Source organism: Alosa pseudoharengus, unplaced genomic scaffold (assembly GCF_046254945.1).
Source record: "Alosa pseudoharengus isolate Yale_2024_CS ecotype anadromous, Long Island Sound unplaced genomic scaffold, YU_APseudo_1.1 YU_APseudo_1.1_scf_6, whole genome shotgun sequence".
Classification (NCBI taxonomy): Eukaryota; Metazoa; Chordata; class Actinopteri; order Clupeiformes; family Clupeidae; genus Alosa; species Alosa pseudoharengus.
The window spans coordinates 37,846,421-37,865,583 of NW_027468848.1; the positions used below are offsets into that span (position 1 = coordinate 37,846,421).

Genomic DNA, 19,163 nt, shown 5'->3' on the forward strand with positions numbered 1-19,163 from the left:
ACGTGTTTTTATAAAAGGAAATCAAGTATGAGCAGGTATACCAAGGGTGCTCTCTTTCTTCATAAATGACTGCTCCTGTCACAGAGGAAACATTTGGGGAGATGTTAGGATTTTCAACTTTCAAGTCTTTGAAGCAATCTTTGTCTACAATGCTGCAACAAACACAATGGTGACCAGGCTCTGTTTGTCTCTCAGAGCTGCACAATAAAGGAGAGGACTACAGAGATGCTGAGCACATGTGCAAATGCTTATTGTTTCTCCTGTAAATCTTAGTGTCATGCTGAATGTTAGGTTTATTAAGCTAAGCTTGCCCAGAAGTGTGCTGTACAGACTTCAGTTGAAGTTCAGTTCTGATCTAGAAAAGCTCTGGAATGTCCCTTTTTTCTGAAAGGGCTTAGGCCAGTGTTATACTTTGTGCATTCACGAGTACACGGGGGTCCGCTCTGGTCTGAGTGACATAAATTACGTCATTCATTTTCGGTGACCATGTGAACTTCTCCATGCATCCACTATACCGGGCTACATTGGCACCAATTCCAAGCAGACAACAAAGACTATGTAATCAGAACTAATGTGCCCACTACTGTCTGTGTGCTTGACCGTAAGCAATATAATCAAGGCCTTTCTCTGACAAAACCCTACACAGCAGTGACATACACTTCCGGTCAAAAGTTTGGGGTCACTTCGAAATTTCCATTCCACTCCATTATAGACAGAATACCAGCTGAGATCAGTTGCATTGTTTTTTAATCAGGGCAGCCGTTTTCAGATTACATTATGTGCTTACATAATTGCAAAAGGGTTCTCGACAGTTGTAGAAAGAAATGGCTGATCTTTAATGCAATACCTATATTGCCCATTATCAGCAACAATTCATCCAATGTTCCAAAGGCACATTCTGTTTACTAATCTGATATCATTTTAAAAGGCTAACTGAGAAAACATTGGAGAAACCTTTTTTAATTACTGTATGTGAGCACATAATGAAATCTGAAAATGGCTGCCTGATCAAAAAAAACAATGCAACTGATCTCAACTGGTATTCTGTCTATAATGGAATGGAATGGAAATTTCTAAGTGACCCCAAACTTTTACCAGTAGTGTAGGTATAGGGTGGATTTGAAAACAAAGCACAGCTTATTCCAAGTGTTGCGTAAACTCCAGGCAGGTTAGAAGCATAGCTGATTTCTGTCAGAGCTTTTCTTGCCTGATCATGTGAGCGTTTTCCAGTGACCACCATAATAATCATTTTTAAATTATAATTCAGGTAAAAGGCAACTGTAAACAACAAAATATTGTGCAGTCTTAGCTAATCCTCATTTGGATTTGAGAGCTTTACAATTTTACAGTGAGAGAGCAAAACTTTTATCTCTTTTACAAAATAAACATTAAAGGAAGTTGCAGAGTGCTGAAATTCGGAGTTAGGCATAAGAAAGCATAATGTGATTTTTCTTTTTTTCTTTTTCTTTGAACAAAAAAAAAGACGAAAAATGAAAAAATGGACACAGTATTCTTGACAAGCCGTTTCACTCGGTGGTTGTGCACTTCTGACCAGTCTTTTCCACCCACTCCGTAAATGGCACCTTATGAACAGAAGACCCTAAGAAAACAGGGAAAGAAAGAAGGAAAGAAAGAAAGAAAAAAAGAATACTTAATTTTTTGCAATTCTTTGAGGTAATATCAGTAACACAATAGAAGGCATATGAGGCTCTCTCTCTGTGTCTCCTCTCTCTCTCTCTCATCGGAACTATGGCTGTGACCGCATCCTGTTTGCCACGCTGTGATAGCATATTATCAAACGGTGGTTTCACTTCATATTTTTTATGACAAGTGTGCATAAACAGGCTCTTATCTTGGATGGAACAAATGTGTGGGTGAAGAAGAAATGGGGAAAACACTCGCAGGGGCCACGCTGTAATCCTGTTAGTTTTTTTTTTTTTTTTTTTTAAGGGGGGGGGGGGGTTCCATGGTTTCTATTCTAGTTTTGACATGCCGGTCCGGGACTGTATCTCTGGTAATCTCTGAGGAACCTCATGCGCACGCCTGTGTGGCACGGAATGAGACTGGGGATGTCCCAGGGACATGGAAGTCCCCGTCCCAAGAGACGAGAGGAGACAGGGGAAAGAGGGGGGAGAAAAAGCATGGGAAGCAAAGGAGAGAAAAGAGAGAATAGAGAGGGAGAAAACAGCCCAAGAGGAAATGAAGAGAGAGATAGGTGGAGAGACGCTAATGAATCGATGGGGGCGACTTACTCATCTGTGTCCTTTTTGCTCTCCTCGATGTACGCAATGGATTCCGATCGCAGCCTGTTGGTGACCTCATACGTGCGCAGCGTAACGCCGAATATGTCCTCATGATAGCGGTTCTCATCCTGAAATCCAGCCGGGAAAAAACTCAACATGAGGTGGGAAGCAGCGGCTCAGGCATTTCAAAAGCTCTGATGGTTTCCACTGAATATATTTATCAGACTCTGCCCTAGGGCCACCATTATCTCACTGAAAGAATACATTTAGCCCAAATGACGCATCATCATGGACATCAGCAGCTGCAGATATGGGAATGAGAGCTGTTGGGCACCTACTGAGGGCTTGAATAAAAATACAAAAGGTGACTGAAACTGATATGATTGTAATCCGGCATATCAGCGGTGACTGCCGAGCAATTTCATCACAGTAAACACACCTCATGTGTGATGGTAAACCATAACAAATTGGTCTACCTTAGCTAGTAAGGGGCAGTAAGTCAGTTTATCATCAAAGGAGACACACGCAATTCCAGATTAAAACTGCTGTGTTTGTTTTTGCTATTATCAGTTTGTTTTAGCTGGTGTTCCCATTTCAGGTTAACATGAAATCTTAACATCTTAACAAGTATAGAGGCCAGTTTCACTTTATTTGAATGCCACCTTTAGTGGTGCGATGGCCCTAAATTAAATGGCAGGCATAGTGCAAAGTCTGTCAAAAAGTTTTCATGTTTTCAATTCAAATTAGGTCCTAATGATGTGAGTTAATAAGGGGTTTAATGTATTTTAGTGCATCTTAGCATGGATGACATGAACTGATGTAATAACCTGTTCTGATTAATGTAACATTACGTACACAGCAGTTAACTAAGTGTTCCTGTGGATGTGGAGGGGTTATGTATTGCTTATATGGTCTATGTGGTTATACTGAGACAAGTACATTGTCGTTCAAAAGTTTGGGGTCACTTAGACATGATTTCCATTCCACTCTATCATAGACAAAATACCAGCTGAGGTCAGTTGCATTGTTTTTTTAATCAGGGCAGCAGTTTTCAGATTACATTATGTGCTTATATAACTGCAAAAGGGTTCTCCAATATTTTCTCAGTTAGCCTTTTAAAATTATATCAGATTAGTAAACAGAATATTGCATTAAAGATCAGCCATTTATTTCTACAACAATCATTTACAACATTAATGATTAAAACAAGGACATTTCTAAGTGACTCCAAACTTTTGAACGGTAGTGTATATTGTCTACAAGATCTTACTCTGAGCTTGCTGATGTAAAATCCAGCATCCTCCAGTGTCATGTTCCCATGTTGTTTCATGATCTGCTGCACCGTCTTGAGGACGTCTCCAGCCATGCCCACATCCCCACACACATAGATGTGGCCACTCTCCTCTCTTAGGCACTTGTACACAGTCTCTGACAGCTGCTCACGAAGCACATCCTGGACATATTTCTGACAAACAGAGAGATACCGCATCAAGTGAGGAGAGAGAGAAAGAGAAAATTGTGGAATTGTGTTAACATTTCTGAAAAGATTTGGTAAAACTTTATTGTACAAATTTAGGTTTAATTGCACTGCTGGTTATGCCCATTGGAAATCAGAAGTGAACAAAGCATTCCCAGAACCAATTATCTTTTGAGAGTTGGCATGGTGATAGCCGGATTATATCCATTGATAGCAGAGTTAAATGTTTACCTTTGGTCTTCCTGGTTCTCTTGAGTACGCTGTGTAAAGTTCTTTAAACATGCCCTTGTTTTTTGCCTGGAGGGTCTCCTCCTTGTAGATGTGATCAATCTCTGACTGCCGACACCCAAACACCAGTAGCATGGGACAAGACTTGATCCCTGTGAGGGAGATCGAATGACAATGTGTTCCTCTAATGAGCAGCACATCAACATATACATATGTATACAATATATCCGTTTCTTAAGCAAGACGGGGGCTGGATGAAACGCACCCTTGTGCTCGAGATCAAACAGCCTCTGCTGCCAGAAGCTTCTGAAGGGGGCAATGCCAGTCCCTGGGCCGACCAGAATGCACGGAACCCTCACATCTTTGGGCATTCGGAATGAGGGAGCACTGAAATGAAACGCCCAAGTCGCTATTCAGATGAGTCTCTCACACACTTTCAAAACACAATGTTACCACAAAACTATTTCAACATGAAGTGATTTACTTATTATTCAGTGCCTAATGTGTATTGTTGCTAATTAACTGGCTGATTTCATCTGATTGTAATTAGACATATTAACTATACAAAGACTGCTTAATGATTATTTAATGGTTCTGATGAATGTAACCAGAATATGATGAACTGTAAAGCAAGAAATATAAATAAAATGTAAAACGAATAAAAATAAATCTGAAGATATGACCATTACCCTCGAACGAAGCAGGGGACCATTTCGTCCGTCTCAATGCTGTTGAGCCACGAGGAGCACACTCCATGATGGATCGGGCCGTCCCCATCTGTGGGTACCAATTATATACAATTACGCACCAACCCGTTAATACAAACCCACGGTACCTCACATGCTCACTATCTGAGGACATTTGGTAAACGGCAACAATTTAACAAGCAATTATGTGATTATGCACATCATTTCATGTTTATAATGCTTTACAGAGATCGAGAGAGAGAGAGAGAGAGAGAGAGAGAGAGGATCGGTGCAAAAGAGATGCTTGTTAGCTGTTTTTTTTCTCTTTGCGATGGTTAACTGTCAGATCGACGACCCTACTTAATTCCAGACTACAGTTGAAGAGAGAGGTATAGGTGCCTCAGTGGCAGGGGTACTTTTCATACATATGTGTGTGGTAATTACACACTCCCACACGGACCCACTCGTATTGAACCGTGGCGAGCTTGCCTCACAGGAGATCTCTAATCAAAACAACTCGGAGCAATCAAAGAGAGGAAAAAAGACAGGAAGGAGAAAGAAGAAAGACAGAGGGTGGAACTACTTTTAAAAACAGGGCTACACAAATAACAATTTAAGAGCAGATTGATTACTGGTCAAGAGATACAGTATGATTGACTTCATCTCTGTTTGAACAATTTTGTCCTCATTTATAGAATGTGAGAATCCTAATTTACTAAACACCACTTACTGCTTCAACCTATCCACAGCAATTTAGATAGCCTCTGCTGAGGAGCCTGATAACCTTTCTAACTTCCTCTAGCTATTAAAATACAGAGAAGAGTTGGGATTTGCTTTTTTGTGTGTAAACTGTGAAATATTTTACATACAGTACAGATCGACATACATGGAATCGAGCATTTTGTTTTGAAAACCAGTATTTTGTCTATAGTGTCTGTCCAAAGTCCATGCAGTGAAGTTCACTGCACTACATGAATTCAGACCAACAGCATGCTGAGGATTGCTTTATCTCTTTATGGCTTTATTACTGCTGCTTAACATAACAACACAAGGTGTTAAATCTTTGAATTTTTGAACCTTTCCTGCTAATTATCAAAGATTAGAAAGAAAAACATAACAAAATAAAACAGAAAACTAAACATTCCTGTGCGCCATCAGAACACAAAAGAGTTCTGTGTTCAACACATAGCCATGGGGACATCTGTGAGGCGATTTGTTGAGCATGTTCACTCAAGGCCGTAGTCATGATGTCAACATTGGGGGGGACCAAATCTGTGGTGGGGTCTGAGAGACCCCCAAACAGAATTTCAATACATTTCCTACCATGCAAAAATATTATTAAAAATCACAACAGTCAATTAGGGTATTCCAAACTTTTGACAGACATAGGCATGGCATGGATGGATGGATTATGAACCCCTGGGCACAGATGACCCCCCCCCCTCCTCCTCCAGATAGACGGGTCCTGAGGCATTCTCCCACGGAAGATTTTTTATTTTTTTTAAAAATGACCCTTTAAATGATGACTTCTGGTGAGTTTTGTGAAAAGAGAAGGGTGGAGAAGGCCCAGTAAGCCCATTCAGTAATCCATCCCTAGACCTGTATTATGACTCCATTTGTCTTCAAAATGTATACTTTAAAAGGAATTACAAACTAGAGTATCTTTGTTAAACTCTATATTACACAGAATGTGGTTCATTGACGTATTACTTAACTAAGGCTTAGACTCATAGGTTTGGACCTATAGCCTAATAAGATTTTGTCTTTTAATTTAGATTTTATTATGCTGGTGGCTAACACAATTTTAACGTAGTTTGAAAGGGACAGGATTCAGGAATGGGCTACTAAGACAGGCCCCTCTTCTGTCTGACTCCTCATGTTACCATCTGCATTATAGACTGGCTTCTGACAGAAATTATGTTTTGTGCCAACATGTAGAAACATTAGGCCTACTACAGCCTTTAATTGATTAATGGAGGTGCAAATTCCTTTCTTTGGCGATTCACATTAACTGTAGGCTATCACCGCCAGTGCATTGTAAAAGTTTTTTCCAACTTGTGTGCCGTCGCCACATTTAATTCCTACGTTTTGCCTGCATGGATGCGCGACTGAGTGCGCATCTAAATAATATGCAAGATGCAACAACCATTTCTAAGAGGCCTATAAACGGCAATTTCTGGCATTACTACTAGCATATGAATGCATTATTTATGTTGAAAGACGTGAAAGAAATGAATGACTCAGGCTTGCACAAATTCATCATTTAAAATAAAATGTTTCACTTTCGCTATCATTGCGAGAATAGGCTACAATATGGAAAATGTTTCAAAGTTCCCTTTGAGTCTGATCGGCCCCAAAAATGTATGGGATTTCCTTAGCCTGTGCTACACCTTTCCAACAAGTTTTGTGAAAATTGTACCGGTAGCTGCGATATTGTTGACAGCCCTACCTCACCGCAGTAGGGTGCAGTAAATGGTATAAATAGCTTTTGATAGCGCACGTCACTAACGAAAAACGGAAAACCACCAGGACAAACCACTCAGGGGTGTAGGCTACTCTGGAACCATCACTAGGTCACTAATTTTTGCATTATTTACGTTTGATTACATTTCAGATGGTGGTGCGTGTTGGTTTCCTGTAGGCCTAGTATAACGCTTTTTTCTGTCTTTATTTTTCTATGTCCGTATATTGGGGGGGACATTTTGGTCATATTTGAATATTGGGGGGGACACGTCCCCCTCAATGTCTATGGTGACTACGGCCCTGTGTTCAATCATTCTCTGATATTCCTGTAAATTACTGGCATAGAAACTGTTCACAGACTGGAATGGTATCCATAGCGATAAGCGTCTTAGGATGCCCTGGCAAAGCAGGGAGTTGTGCACACAGACATACTCTGCTTCATTGTCACTTTATTCTAGACTGTTCTACTGTTTCTTTTTCATTAATTTATATTATTTTTCGTTGCCTCACTATACTAGTCAGCTGTTTTCTACTCTATTCTATTCCAATTTTAGATGCAGTTCTATGCTTTTCTATACATTTTGCTTTTCTGTTTCAGTGTCATCCTATTCTATTCTATTCCATTCAATTCAATTCTATTGTATTCTCTATGTCAGTGTTATTGTATTCCGTCATACCGTATATCCATGCTTACCTCTTGTGAGGTAGGACACCACGGCCACGGTGAGGTGGATCTCCCCAGGGTAGAGGTCGGGGGAGGAGCTGATGGAGTAGTAGCGCGGCTGGAGGAGAGACAGCTGGGTGAGCAGGAGGGTGGAGGGGATCTGCAGCGAGGGGAACTCCTCTAGCACCTCCACCAGGGTGGGGTTGTTGTACCACTTCCACTCCTCGTACTCCTGTAGACCCTGAGCATACACACACACACAAAAACCCACACACCAGCAGCGAGAATTAAAAACTACAGTATTGCTCTAGCTAATATGATTATGTTTGTGGTTTTTAACAGACACTTTTGTACAAAGTCACTTACAATTACATCAATAAACATTACATTACCATTAAAATTAACATTTTGAAGTATAGTCATGTCGCCAAAATAAAGCAGTAGTAATAGACTATGTAACATATACCACAACTCTGTAAGAATGAATTAGTAAGATACAACGTAAGATGTGTCTATAGACGCTTTTTGAGGATACCAAAACTATCGCTAGCATGAAGAGCAGTGGGTAAATCATTCCACCAATGAGGAATCGCAAAAGAAAAGAGTCTTGAGTGTTGATGGAAAGCCAACATAGCAGACACTCCTCAGAGGACTGCAGTAGGCTGTATCATGGAATTGAGAAAGCAAAATGCAGATCCAGTAAGTATCCTATAGGCCCGAGTGAGGGATTTTAATTTAACTCTGGTTACTATAGGAAGGCAATTAAGAGTAACTAACAGAGGAGTTACGTGCGTCTTCTTTGGCTGATTAGACCAGATGCATTTTGAATAATCTGTAATGGTCTCAATACACAAGTTGGTAAGCCAGCTAACAAATGAATTGCAATAGTCCAGTTGGGAAAGATCCATGACCTGCACAAAAAGTTGTGTGCATATTGTGTTAGATAAGGTCTGATCTTATCCTTTGTATATGATAAACATACATGACTTTGTGATTGAGGCTACATACATGCTCAGAGAAAATCTGTCGGTCATCAATTGTGACACCCAAGTTATGTGCCGTTTTAACTAGGATCAGTGAAGATAAATCAAGCTGGATGCTGATCTGTTGAGGAACAGCTGTATTAGCTGGGAATACCAGAAGTTCAGTTTTGGAGAGATTGAGCTGAATCTGCCAATCTTTCACCTAGACAAAGGCATGCAAAAGTCTGACCTGAAATAGTAGAGTCATCAGGTGGGAAAGACAGGTAAAGTTAAGCATTATCCACATAACCGTGATAAGCAAATCTGTGGGAGTAACTAATTGCACCTTAGGAGTAAATGGAGAACAGAAAGGGCCCAAGAACTGATCCCTGAGGTACACCTGAGGTGAGGTTGTGAGACTTGTGATACCTGTCCTAACCAAGACTGAATGAACATCCTTTAAGGTGGGATGCAAACCAATTACGAGCTTTCCCAGGGATTTTCTGGGATGGGTGCAAAACACCTGCCCTGCTTCACCCAGGTACTGCACATTGGTGGTGATTGAGGATTGTAGATTGAGGATTTTTTCTAGCCTGGATGCCAGTAAACTTAGCACCGCCAACAACATTTGAGGTCGGGAAGTTCGGTCTGAACTTGTTTCGTTGTGGAGCAACTATGCCCGAACCAGAGTGGTTCGGACCAGAAGAACTCCTGAGTGGTTTTGTTCAGAGCTGAAAATGCAACTGTGTTTGACAGAGGACAGATGTAGGTTGCTAGTGACAAATTATTAGATTCCAGTATGGTACGATCTCTTTGTAAATTACGGGTATGGCCAATGGACTCCATAGTGCCCCCTTATTTCACTTAGTCTTGTGGTTGGCATATACTTTTAGCTACGCACACCAAATGTTGTAGGTGCGTGTAACTCCCCAAGACGAACAACTTTGTCAAATATGTACATTGCATTAGCCACACCCAACAGGAAGTGAGATATTTGGGATTTTGTGCGTTGTGACACATGGTTAATTTTGACGTAATTCTCCTAGACAATTCATCTGATTCATGTCAAATATGGTACACATCATGTCAAAATTTTGCTGATTCTAAATTGAATATCTTTTTTTTATTATGTTGTAATATGCAGAAATGGCGATATGATGAATTTGCATACCTCGCCACATAAACAGGAAATGTGTGATACATTTGCCATGCATTTTTTGACAAGGCTCAAACCTTACAGATTATGGTGATGATGATATTCACATGCCTACAGTGCATGTCATATTTTTTTCCCCTTCACTGTAAATCACTTTGGATAGTGATATAATTGCAATGTGCTAGTGTTTTTGGTGGTGCATTTGTTACACTGTTATTACATAGCACAGCATAACACACTGATTATGATGTAATACCACCTATTCCTGACCAAAGAGGACTTTTCAAGTCAATGAAGGATGTTTAACCACATAACTCTTGATTCATTGTAACTATCTATATGCATAGTCTAATATAATGAATAATAAAGAATCACAGCACATCAATACTTTCAGTTTGCATATAACAAAGGTTAGCATTAGTTCAGATGTTATGGTGAGGTTTGTAAGTACAGAGCATCAAAACACTGTAAAATTATTATTAGTGTACTTCTCTGTATTCAGTTGCACAGATTAGATTAGATTAGATTCAACTTTAGTTGTGCAGAGTACAAGTACAAAGACAACAAAATGCAATAACAGCATATCAAGAGAGATATAGTCCTAATACGATATTTTTAGTTATTTTTAGTTTTTCTTCAATGTGACCTAGAAGCTATGATAATGCTCAGATTTTGTTGCAGTCTGAAAGAGAAAAACTCTCTCTCTCTATCTCTCTCTCTCTCTCTCTCTCTCTCTCTGATGTTGCCCCTTCTGCTCAGAGCCTAGCCAAGTATAGAGGGCTTCCAAAGATGACTTTCCGCTACTCATGCGAGCACTGTACGTCTGAATCAGTCATTCATCAGAGACAGAGAGGGAGAGAGAGAGAGAGAGCTGTGACAACGGCAAAATCTTGCCCAGAACAGTAAACAAGTCGAGGGGGAAGGAACAAGGCTGTGTGTTTATTCGCTCCATTCCTCTTCCCTTGTTAAGAATGAGCTGAACCATGTATGCGCATGACTCACGCCCGGCCTACATTTGTTTTTAGAAACGTTGATGTCCACAGTGGGAAGCTGAGCAAGCGAAAGGAAATATGTCTGTGTGTTAAAGAACGCACATCTTGATTCTTGAGTGGCAAGCCGCGAGGTCCTGTAAGGCTTGCATGATGTTGAGTTTGTTTTCAAACTACCTGCTCATCACAAAGGACATATATTAGGAATTGTCCAGGTTTTGCTCAAAACTTTTTTACAGGCAGACCTTTGATTTGCAATTTTGTATATTTAAAATTTAGGCTGATATTGTTGTATGCCTAAGTCCGAGATGAGAAGCCGTATGCAGAATGTACCAACACAGTAGTTTAGAAAGGTCATTGCAAGTCCATGTCATCTAAGGGCCCATTCTGACTCACGTCTGGTTCAGCTACTATCTGTGCATCATATCCAGCCTGTGCTAACATGTACGTATGGAACTTTGTTCAGTTTGTTCACCTTGCAATGAATCGTGATATACTGGAGAAAGAACATGCTCTGCTGTAGTGCATAGGCCTACTGTTTATACACTAAAACTTGCGACACAATGGGGACTTTTTATGGTGTTCTATATAGTGAATTAAATGTACAGTTCATAATTTGAAGAGAATTACAAAATGGCTGACTCATTACATAGTTGACCACATGGCTTGGAGATCAGGCCTACCTTACTGAGAACCTCAAGCTTCTTCTTGTGTTTTTCGTTGGTGGTGAGAGAGGCAAACTGCTGCAGTAGCACAGGGGTCGGTGGGGTGGTGATGTCCAGGAAGTACTTAAAGGCCTGGTATATGGTGCAGGGGGGGATGCGGTTCTCATCTGTCCAGTTGCTGATCACCCCTTCAAAGGGGAAACAAGGGGAGATACAGACGTTATACTTGACCTTTAAAAACAAAATGGAGGCAAACTTACAGGCTAGCTAATAAAGCTAGCGTTGTTAGCCTGTAAGTAGCCCATTCTTATACACTATTAAGCCAGACCACACTATTTGATTTATGCTGCATAAGAAAACACAGATATGCTAATCTGCATGATCTAATCAGTTTCCAAACGTCAAGTCATGTTGTTGTTGTTGTTATTGTTGTTGCTATCAGTTACCTAAGGCTGTGTTTCTCTCTTCCAGAAACTCCACCCTGACTATTTGATTGACAGGCGGGGCGTCTTCCAGCTTCTCGATGAGAGCCATGACCAAGTCCTCCTGGTTGCCTGGGAAGACGCCCAGATGGTCCCCAGGCTGGTATCTCAGGCTGTCGTGGTTATTTGTGGCGAGCCGCACAACTATGGTGGAGCGCCTGAGAGCAACAGTCAGAATTGAGCAGTGATTAGTGGGCATCACAGTCACACGAGATTTAAGCAGTCTGCCCACACCATATGCTATAGAATTCATTGTTAACTTGTTTCTTTATTTATCCAGGTTGCATATCACATACATTCAAAGCAACACTATGTAGGTTTTTTTACCTTAAAAAATAATGGCTTCAAACTCTTTTTGTTAATACTCTGACTTTTGATAAAATTGAGAATCGAGGCTCTGATAATGCTGATGCACACCCGGAAGGCCTGTAATTGCACTATAACTATGTTGTACTGTGCAGGAAAATTTAAAATGGATTTTTTTTGTCAATTTCTGATGCACTGGGTACCATCCCAATACTAAATGGGTACCCATGATTGACAACAAAGAGTTTAAATACCATTTTTTACATTGTGTTGTTTTAAGTCTGTCTAGTGAGCACTGCATTGTATAAACAACTTACGTGGATTTCTCACTCTGTAGGTTCTCTCGGACTAACAGTGTGGCACCAGAAACTTTCTTCTTATGAACGGCGAAAAGTGCTACAAAAGAAAGGCATTTGTGAGGCAACTGTCAAACCTTTAAGCGCTGACAAATCCCATTGCTCATGAAGCTATAATTGGAGCCTTAAAATTGGTCACCTCCATAACATGGCCGTGCTGAGCTGCAGCCTACCTTGAGTGAGTGCGGGCGCCTCTGCTGTGTAAGTCAGACGGAACTTGCTCTTTTTCCAGCTCCGGTCATTACTGATGAGCGAGTCGTTTGCCTTCTCGATATTCACATCGTCTCCAACGCAAAAGACGTCACATGCAGCCTGTGTAACCACGCAAACCGTTTTTTTTTTTAATTCTGACATTCACTCCTGTAGAATTATCTATTGCCATTGACATTTTTCTTTTTGGAAAAATGTGGGTCTTATTTCGTAACCAAAACAAATTACCTTGAAAACCTTCTTGGCCCAGGTTCTGAAAGACTCCTCTTGGCCGCACAACTCGTCTCCCTCCCCCATGCGTAGGATGCGCTCACCCCCCAGCTCCTCGAACAGAGTGTCCACGGCGTGGGCAAAGGCGCAGAAGTGTGGGTAGGCCCTGGAGCCAAGGCCAAACACAGAAAACCTGACGGAGAGAGAGAGAGAAAGAGATAGAGATAGAGATAGAGAAAGAGAGAATGCGACATGGGGGCTGCAATTTATTCTGCCAGGAGATTCGATGTTTTCACACACATAGTACACCATGAATGCCTACAAAGCAACTGCCTTCAGCCCTCAGATCTGGCCCATATCTGTTTTAGAGTTGGCACAGATTTACTGAATCAGTTGTGAACTTAACAGGCTGCCCTTTCCCTCCACCAGCCCATCATTTTTTAATTACATTTTTCTCCTCTCTTTCATTTTCTCTATGAAGACATGGCTTACAAACGGCTGCAGAGAAAAAGGAAGTGTTTGGAAACCGAACCCCCCCCCTGTCACTGCGGATCAACGCAAGACAACTGACATGACCGGGGTTTCACATTCAGCTGGCCAGCAGACCTGATTTGACCACGTTGTCCAAAGCACTTGGCAGGCTGTCTGCCGTGATTTACCTGACGTTTGCCAGAGGCCCCGTGCTCTCAAAGTTGTCTTTGGGCTCCGGGTCGTCACTGGAGGATTTGCGTGTGTCCGAGTAGGAGGAGACACTATTGAACCGTACTTTGTAGCTCCTGGAAGAAGTTAAGGTACAGGTGAGGAGTGTATATGAGGATATATTTCTGTGTGTTCTATGTGTTTGTACGGGCAAATACATTGGAACATGTGCGTGCATGTTTGTGTGTGTTTTTGGGGATGTCATGGATGTGTGTGTGTGTGTGTGTGTGTGTGTGTGTGCACGCTCATGTGTGCGTGTGTGTGTGTGCGCGCGCTTTTGTGTGTGTGTGTGTGTGTGTGTGTGTGTGTGTGTGTGTGTGTGCATACATAAGTGTGTGAGTGAGTGCGTGCTTGTGTTTGTAATAGAGTTTGTTAACAATGCAACATAAGAAAGCACATACATCTGTTGCATATTTGATATGCAAATAACAAAGTACATCAAACTCACTTTCTGTCCTCTGTGTTGGAAGTGGGATGTCTCATTTCCATCAAAGCTGCACCAAACTTCTGCAAAGGGAGAGAGGAGGGGGGGGGGGTATCATACTATTGAACGAGCGTTCAATTAATGTGTAGGTGTGTTTGCAAAAGAAAAGTGTAGTGATGTCCTCAAACGGCATACATTTTACTTAGATATATTCATCTGTTTTCTCTTTTGAAACTAGGACATACAGAAAACTTTTCAGAGGGGCCTCACTGATTGGCTGGCCTGAAGTCAGATAGCAGCTGATTGGCTGGTCTGAAGCCATATAACAGATTCTGGCCTGGATCAGGCCCAGTTGTTGCCCAGATCTGGCTGATCAGAACCAGGAGGTGTGTTCAGATTCAGAGGCAAACGTTGAAGGCGAACACGTTTTCTTTGAGCTTTTCAATTTGAACATTCCAAATTGTTCATATTTAAATTGTAACCCCTAGTCCAGCTTCTGTTCTTGTAGAGAATAGCTTTTTCACACTGTTTATGTCCACTTTGCAAATGTTTTGCAGTGAATCCAAAAGAAACCTTCTTGGTATTCTAAACACACTTGTACTGTTTGAAAAGTGCCTGGTAAAGTATTCTCCCTAAATACTGCTTGAAGCTGGTTTATAAAAGACATGGAACATCCTGCGCACCCCTCTTCCCCATGGTTATAATATTCAGTGCATTTCACATTATGTAGATGCAAGGTGCCAATTTATCACACTCTCCCACACAACCAAATGCAGGTTTCACCATAATCTCTAAAAAAAGGGAAGAAAAATTCAGAGTTTAACAGAACATTCCGCAAACCATGTGGTTTAACGGGGGAGGACCACTTCAAGCCAATGCTATTGACATTAAGTTAAGTTTGGCCACTGCAACAGCATCGCAGTTTCCTTGTCAAGGATTGATGATATCTTACTCTGAAATGGCAAATTTGCTAAACTGTGACAAGCAAAATGAAGAGCAAACAGCAACTACAGTAAACTGAAGCGAGCATAGTTTTCAAAACACAAAAGCCTGATATCATATCCTTAATAGGGCTGTCAAACGAATAGAAAATCAATCAAATTATTTACACAATTTTACTGTGTTTAATTCTGATTAATACGACGGAGTATTAGGGCCACACATGAAGAAAAAAATATTTTTGCCATGACGAGATTAAACTCAACATTTTTGCCATGACGAGATTAAACTCGACATTAAAGGTGCCATGTGTAATGTCCACCAAAAAATCAATTCATACTCCACATTCCATAAAAGATGGGGGCAGTATACCTCCAGAAAGTGAGTTGGTGAGTAACAACCGAGAAACGTGTATTGCAGTTTGGCTGGCGGTTATGTTGCCCGCATACCGCCTCCCATGGCCGAAACTGGTATTATGACACCTGTCGGGCTGTGGCTAGTAATTTAGCATGCTAATTCAGGTTGATATCTCTGCAGCACTATACCTTGTCATTTTTGTAATGACATCATCACTCTTATTTCTTCTCATTCTTTTGATGTGTGTAGCTCATTTTTTGGATATTTTATCCATTTTCTTACACATGGCACCTTTAAACCCGACATAATAGAATAAAGTTAAAATGTCATCTCGACTGTAATCTCGACGTGTCGACTTTAAAGTCGCCATGTCGACATTAAACTCGACATTTCGAGAATAAAGTTGAAATATCATGTCGACTTTAATCTCGACGTGTCGACATTAAACTCAACATTTTGAGAATAGGCTAAGTTAGTTTAGAGAACGAATGCTCTAAAGTAGGGTACAACCGGGACGATTGAAAAGGAGGACATTCCAGTTTTCTTCAAGTGCAACAACGATAGACATACATCATGTGGACAAAACATAGAACATATTAACCTCCGTTGCTCAGCCAAATACTTTCCTGTTACGTCCTTGTTATCACGGAGTTACAGGCGATAAATGTGATGGTCAAAAGTAAACTTCATTAGCGGTTTATTTATTTATTGTAGGCCTAGGCCTATTATTAAAGAGTGTTTTTCATCTAAAAGTTCGACTTCATGCTTATGCACTAGACTAGGCCCAGACTTACACATTGCATGTTTATGTGTAATGCAAAACAGCCTAGGCTATGTCTATGGAGGGACGAATGAAGCTGTCCTCTCGACCAGACAACCCCATGTATTCTAAGTAAATTCACACATATCTGTGTTTATAGCCTACTATATTTTATTAGTCCGGTGGACAGCCCATAGAGCCCCATTGTGGACCCGGAAATGTTGAGTACACCAAAGTTTTATGATGGAAATATATAGTATGGGTTCCCAGCATGCAGAAACTGCCGGATGCTAATTTGCATATGTTGGGCAATTTGTGTAATTGAGCTAATTAGCATAAATTAGCATAATCACCTATATTGATCATATAATAAGAGCTGCTTGGCCAAAATGGTCAATGATAGTATGTTTTTAGGGGTTACTGGAGATGCTGAGTCCATATCTGACATTTTCAAGACTCAAAATCACTATTTAAACATGGTTTGGTCACGTTCTTACTCTAAATCGAAATTTGCTGTCTACATTATTGTCAGTGTTGGGTTAACGTAACTACGCAAATCAAAACAGTGGTGTGATAATTGAGCCAGTAGAGAAATAACTGTTCAGAATTAATCTGTAGCCTTGGGTAGGCTTCTGCAACGTTTTTAACAGGCTACGCTATAGAGGCTTAGACAACTATGACCCACGTTTTGGTTTCGTAAATTAATTTGCCCTACTTCTTGACTGCAATGTAGTCAATTGACTGCTTGACATGTCATTTTTATTTTTCTGTACAATAAACAAATACATCTGCTTTATGCCGCAGAATTACATTCATATTTGGAACTTACATAGTCCAATGCATCGTTACGTTAGTGTTTCCCAAAACCATAGTAGCAACGAACGTTTGCAACCACTATCGTAAAGTTGTGTAGTTACAACTACATCTCTCGACCTGTGGTAGAATGCTAGAAGCATAGTTCCAGGGATCTTCATGTCAAAGAAGTCACTGACGCCAGTTATTTGTTTGCAAATTAATAATTATAAATATATTTAGGTTTCGAATTGATATTTACACTTCTAACCACCATACATCCATATTTTAAAATGCCCAAGGCAGAAAATATATAAATTAAAAGTCAATTTGCAGCCATGTGCACGTAAGTAAAAGTCACACACCTGCAGATAATAATAAGGTGGTGCGCACTTTTTGACGAGTCAGCTGAGAATATGTAGCCTTTGATTTTCATGGAGGGGGGGGGGGGGGTCCTTGTTAGTTTACGCAAACCAAGCCAAAAAGGCTGATTCTGATTTTGATAATATGATCTGCACAAAAGATAAACTTAGGTAAACAACAATGTCAATATTGTGGTCAACGTCTTAACCCAGATTCGAACTCTTGGACAGGGGACTGGTAACTGCTGTGCAACGGCGGCTGTCATCTGCCGGCCTTAACGCAATGCGCCACAGAAGTATGTGCAGGTGCCCGTTCACATGCTACTAAACGTCATTAACCACCTTAGTCCAGACTAAGTTTGAATCTGAATCTGTAGGCTTTTTGTGGCTGGTTACCAGCAAACAATGTTTAATGCATTAACTCAAGACTTCAAACATTTTCTAAACAATACAAACAGAAAGGATGCAGCAGGCAGCAAATGTAGAAGAGTCATTTCCAGTGGAAGAACAAAATGCTGAATGAAGCCCAAAGATATGAAGGCATATCTGGCAAGTTGTTATTTTTTGAAGACGTAAATGGTTGGGCTATAGGCCTAGTTTGCAAGAAGGAGACATAAAGCGTGAGCATGCCACACTATCCACAGCTGTGGTGGGGGGGGGGGGGGGTAGGAGGATTACTGTTAGCGCAGGATTTATATAAAATTCTTCAACAGAAGGCCTGCCTCGAATGCAGGCTTGTGGTTTGCGCAGCCTACAGTAGGTCTAGTGAGTAAGGAGTCCTCTAGACTTCTTTTCAGCTGTCTCAGAGGTGGAAAGTTGCGTTCGTTGGGGGAAGGGCCGGGATTAACAATTCATAGACCATTGGGAACAAATGTCTGATATCCGCCCCCCCCCCCCCCCCCGCCGTGAATCGGGCGGTCAGTTAATAGGCCTATCGTGAAGATTTGTATTGCCATTTAAGGCACGAGTGCATCTGTGAGGCCAAGCCTCACCAAGTAGCCCGTTTGTTTACAACTAACATTACATTTAATTAAACTGCTTATAGGCTATGCCGAAATAGTTTCAACATTTTGAATATCAGTGTCAGGTGAATTAGGAAATGCCTTATGGCTGAAAGCTGCTTGGGATCCCCCCTGTCAAGCAATAACCATACAAAAAGTTAAAAACAGATGACATGATGCATCACTGACATAATGCGCAAATAATATAGCCTAGATATTCCAATATATTCGAATACATGTGTTTATTGTAGAGGGGATATTCGAACGTCATTTTTGAGCCATTTTGACAGCCCTAGTCTACTGTAGGCTACGCCAATCGTCTATTAACACCTTCCACCTAACCCCGGTGAGTGGGGGTCGCTATAATGCGTGTGAAATAGCACCATTGAGTAGCCTATGCGAAATAGCCGGTGTTGTGTGCCTTCTGGTTTCTCCACCTACTGGTTTCCTTGCATGCGTGCATGCGCTGCAGCAGTTGTCAGACATTCACAAACAAGTTGTTTTAGGCGGTTTGAAGTCGCTTTTCATACGCCATGAGCGCTCGGCTACATTACAGCCACTCGGACAAAAGACATGTAAAAAATATATTTTGAAAACTAGCATTAAACTGGATTCGATCCCGCAAAAGCAACACACGCGTGACTCTCTCCATCCTGATTCCCTACTCTTTGAGCCAACTAATATGTTACGAGAATCAATTAACTATTGTAGGCTACCATTAATTAATAACGT

General features: G+C 41.0%; 1 protein-coding gene across 3 annotated transcripts in view; it reads right to left on the reverse strand.

Annotated features, from left to right (window-relative positions):
• Positions 1-2,248: 2,248 nt before the first annotated feature.
• The window catches only part of nos1 (nitric oxide synthase 1 (neuronal)), a 46,601-nt gene continuing 29,686 nt past the window's right edge, over positions 2,249-19,163 (reverse strand). For all 3 annotated transcript variants that reach the window (XM_076269487.1, XM_076269488.1, XM_076269486.1), the window contains 13 exons: positions 14,245-14,303; positions 13,757-13,873; positions 13,116-13,290; positions 12,851-12,989; positions 12,639-12,717; positions 11,980-12,173; positions 11,552-11,721; positions 7,792-8,002; positions 4,638-4,725; positions 4,214-4,335; positions 3,952-4,100; positions 3,514-3,708; positions 2,249-2,371 (listed from right to left, as the gene is read on the reverse strand). In XM_076269487.1, coding sequence (XP_076125602.1) covers positions 2,249-2,371; positions 3,514-3,708; positions 3,952-4,100; positions 4,214-4,335; positions 4,638-4,725; positions 7,792-8,002; positions 11,552-11,721; positions 11,980-12,173; positions 12,639-12,717; positions 12,851-12,989; positions 13,116-13,290; positions 13,757-13,873; positions 14,245-14,303 — 1,821 coding nt within the window. The remainder of the gene's footprint in view (positions 2,372-3,513; positions 3,709-3,951; positions 4,101-4,213; positions 4,336-4,637; positions 4,726-7,791; positions 8,003-11,551; positions 11,722-11,979; positions 12,174-12,638; positions 12,718-12,850; positions 12,990-13,115; positions 13,291-13,756; positions 13,874-14,244; positions 14,304-19,163) is intronic.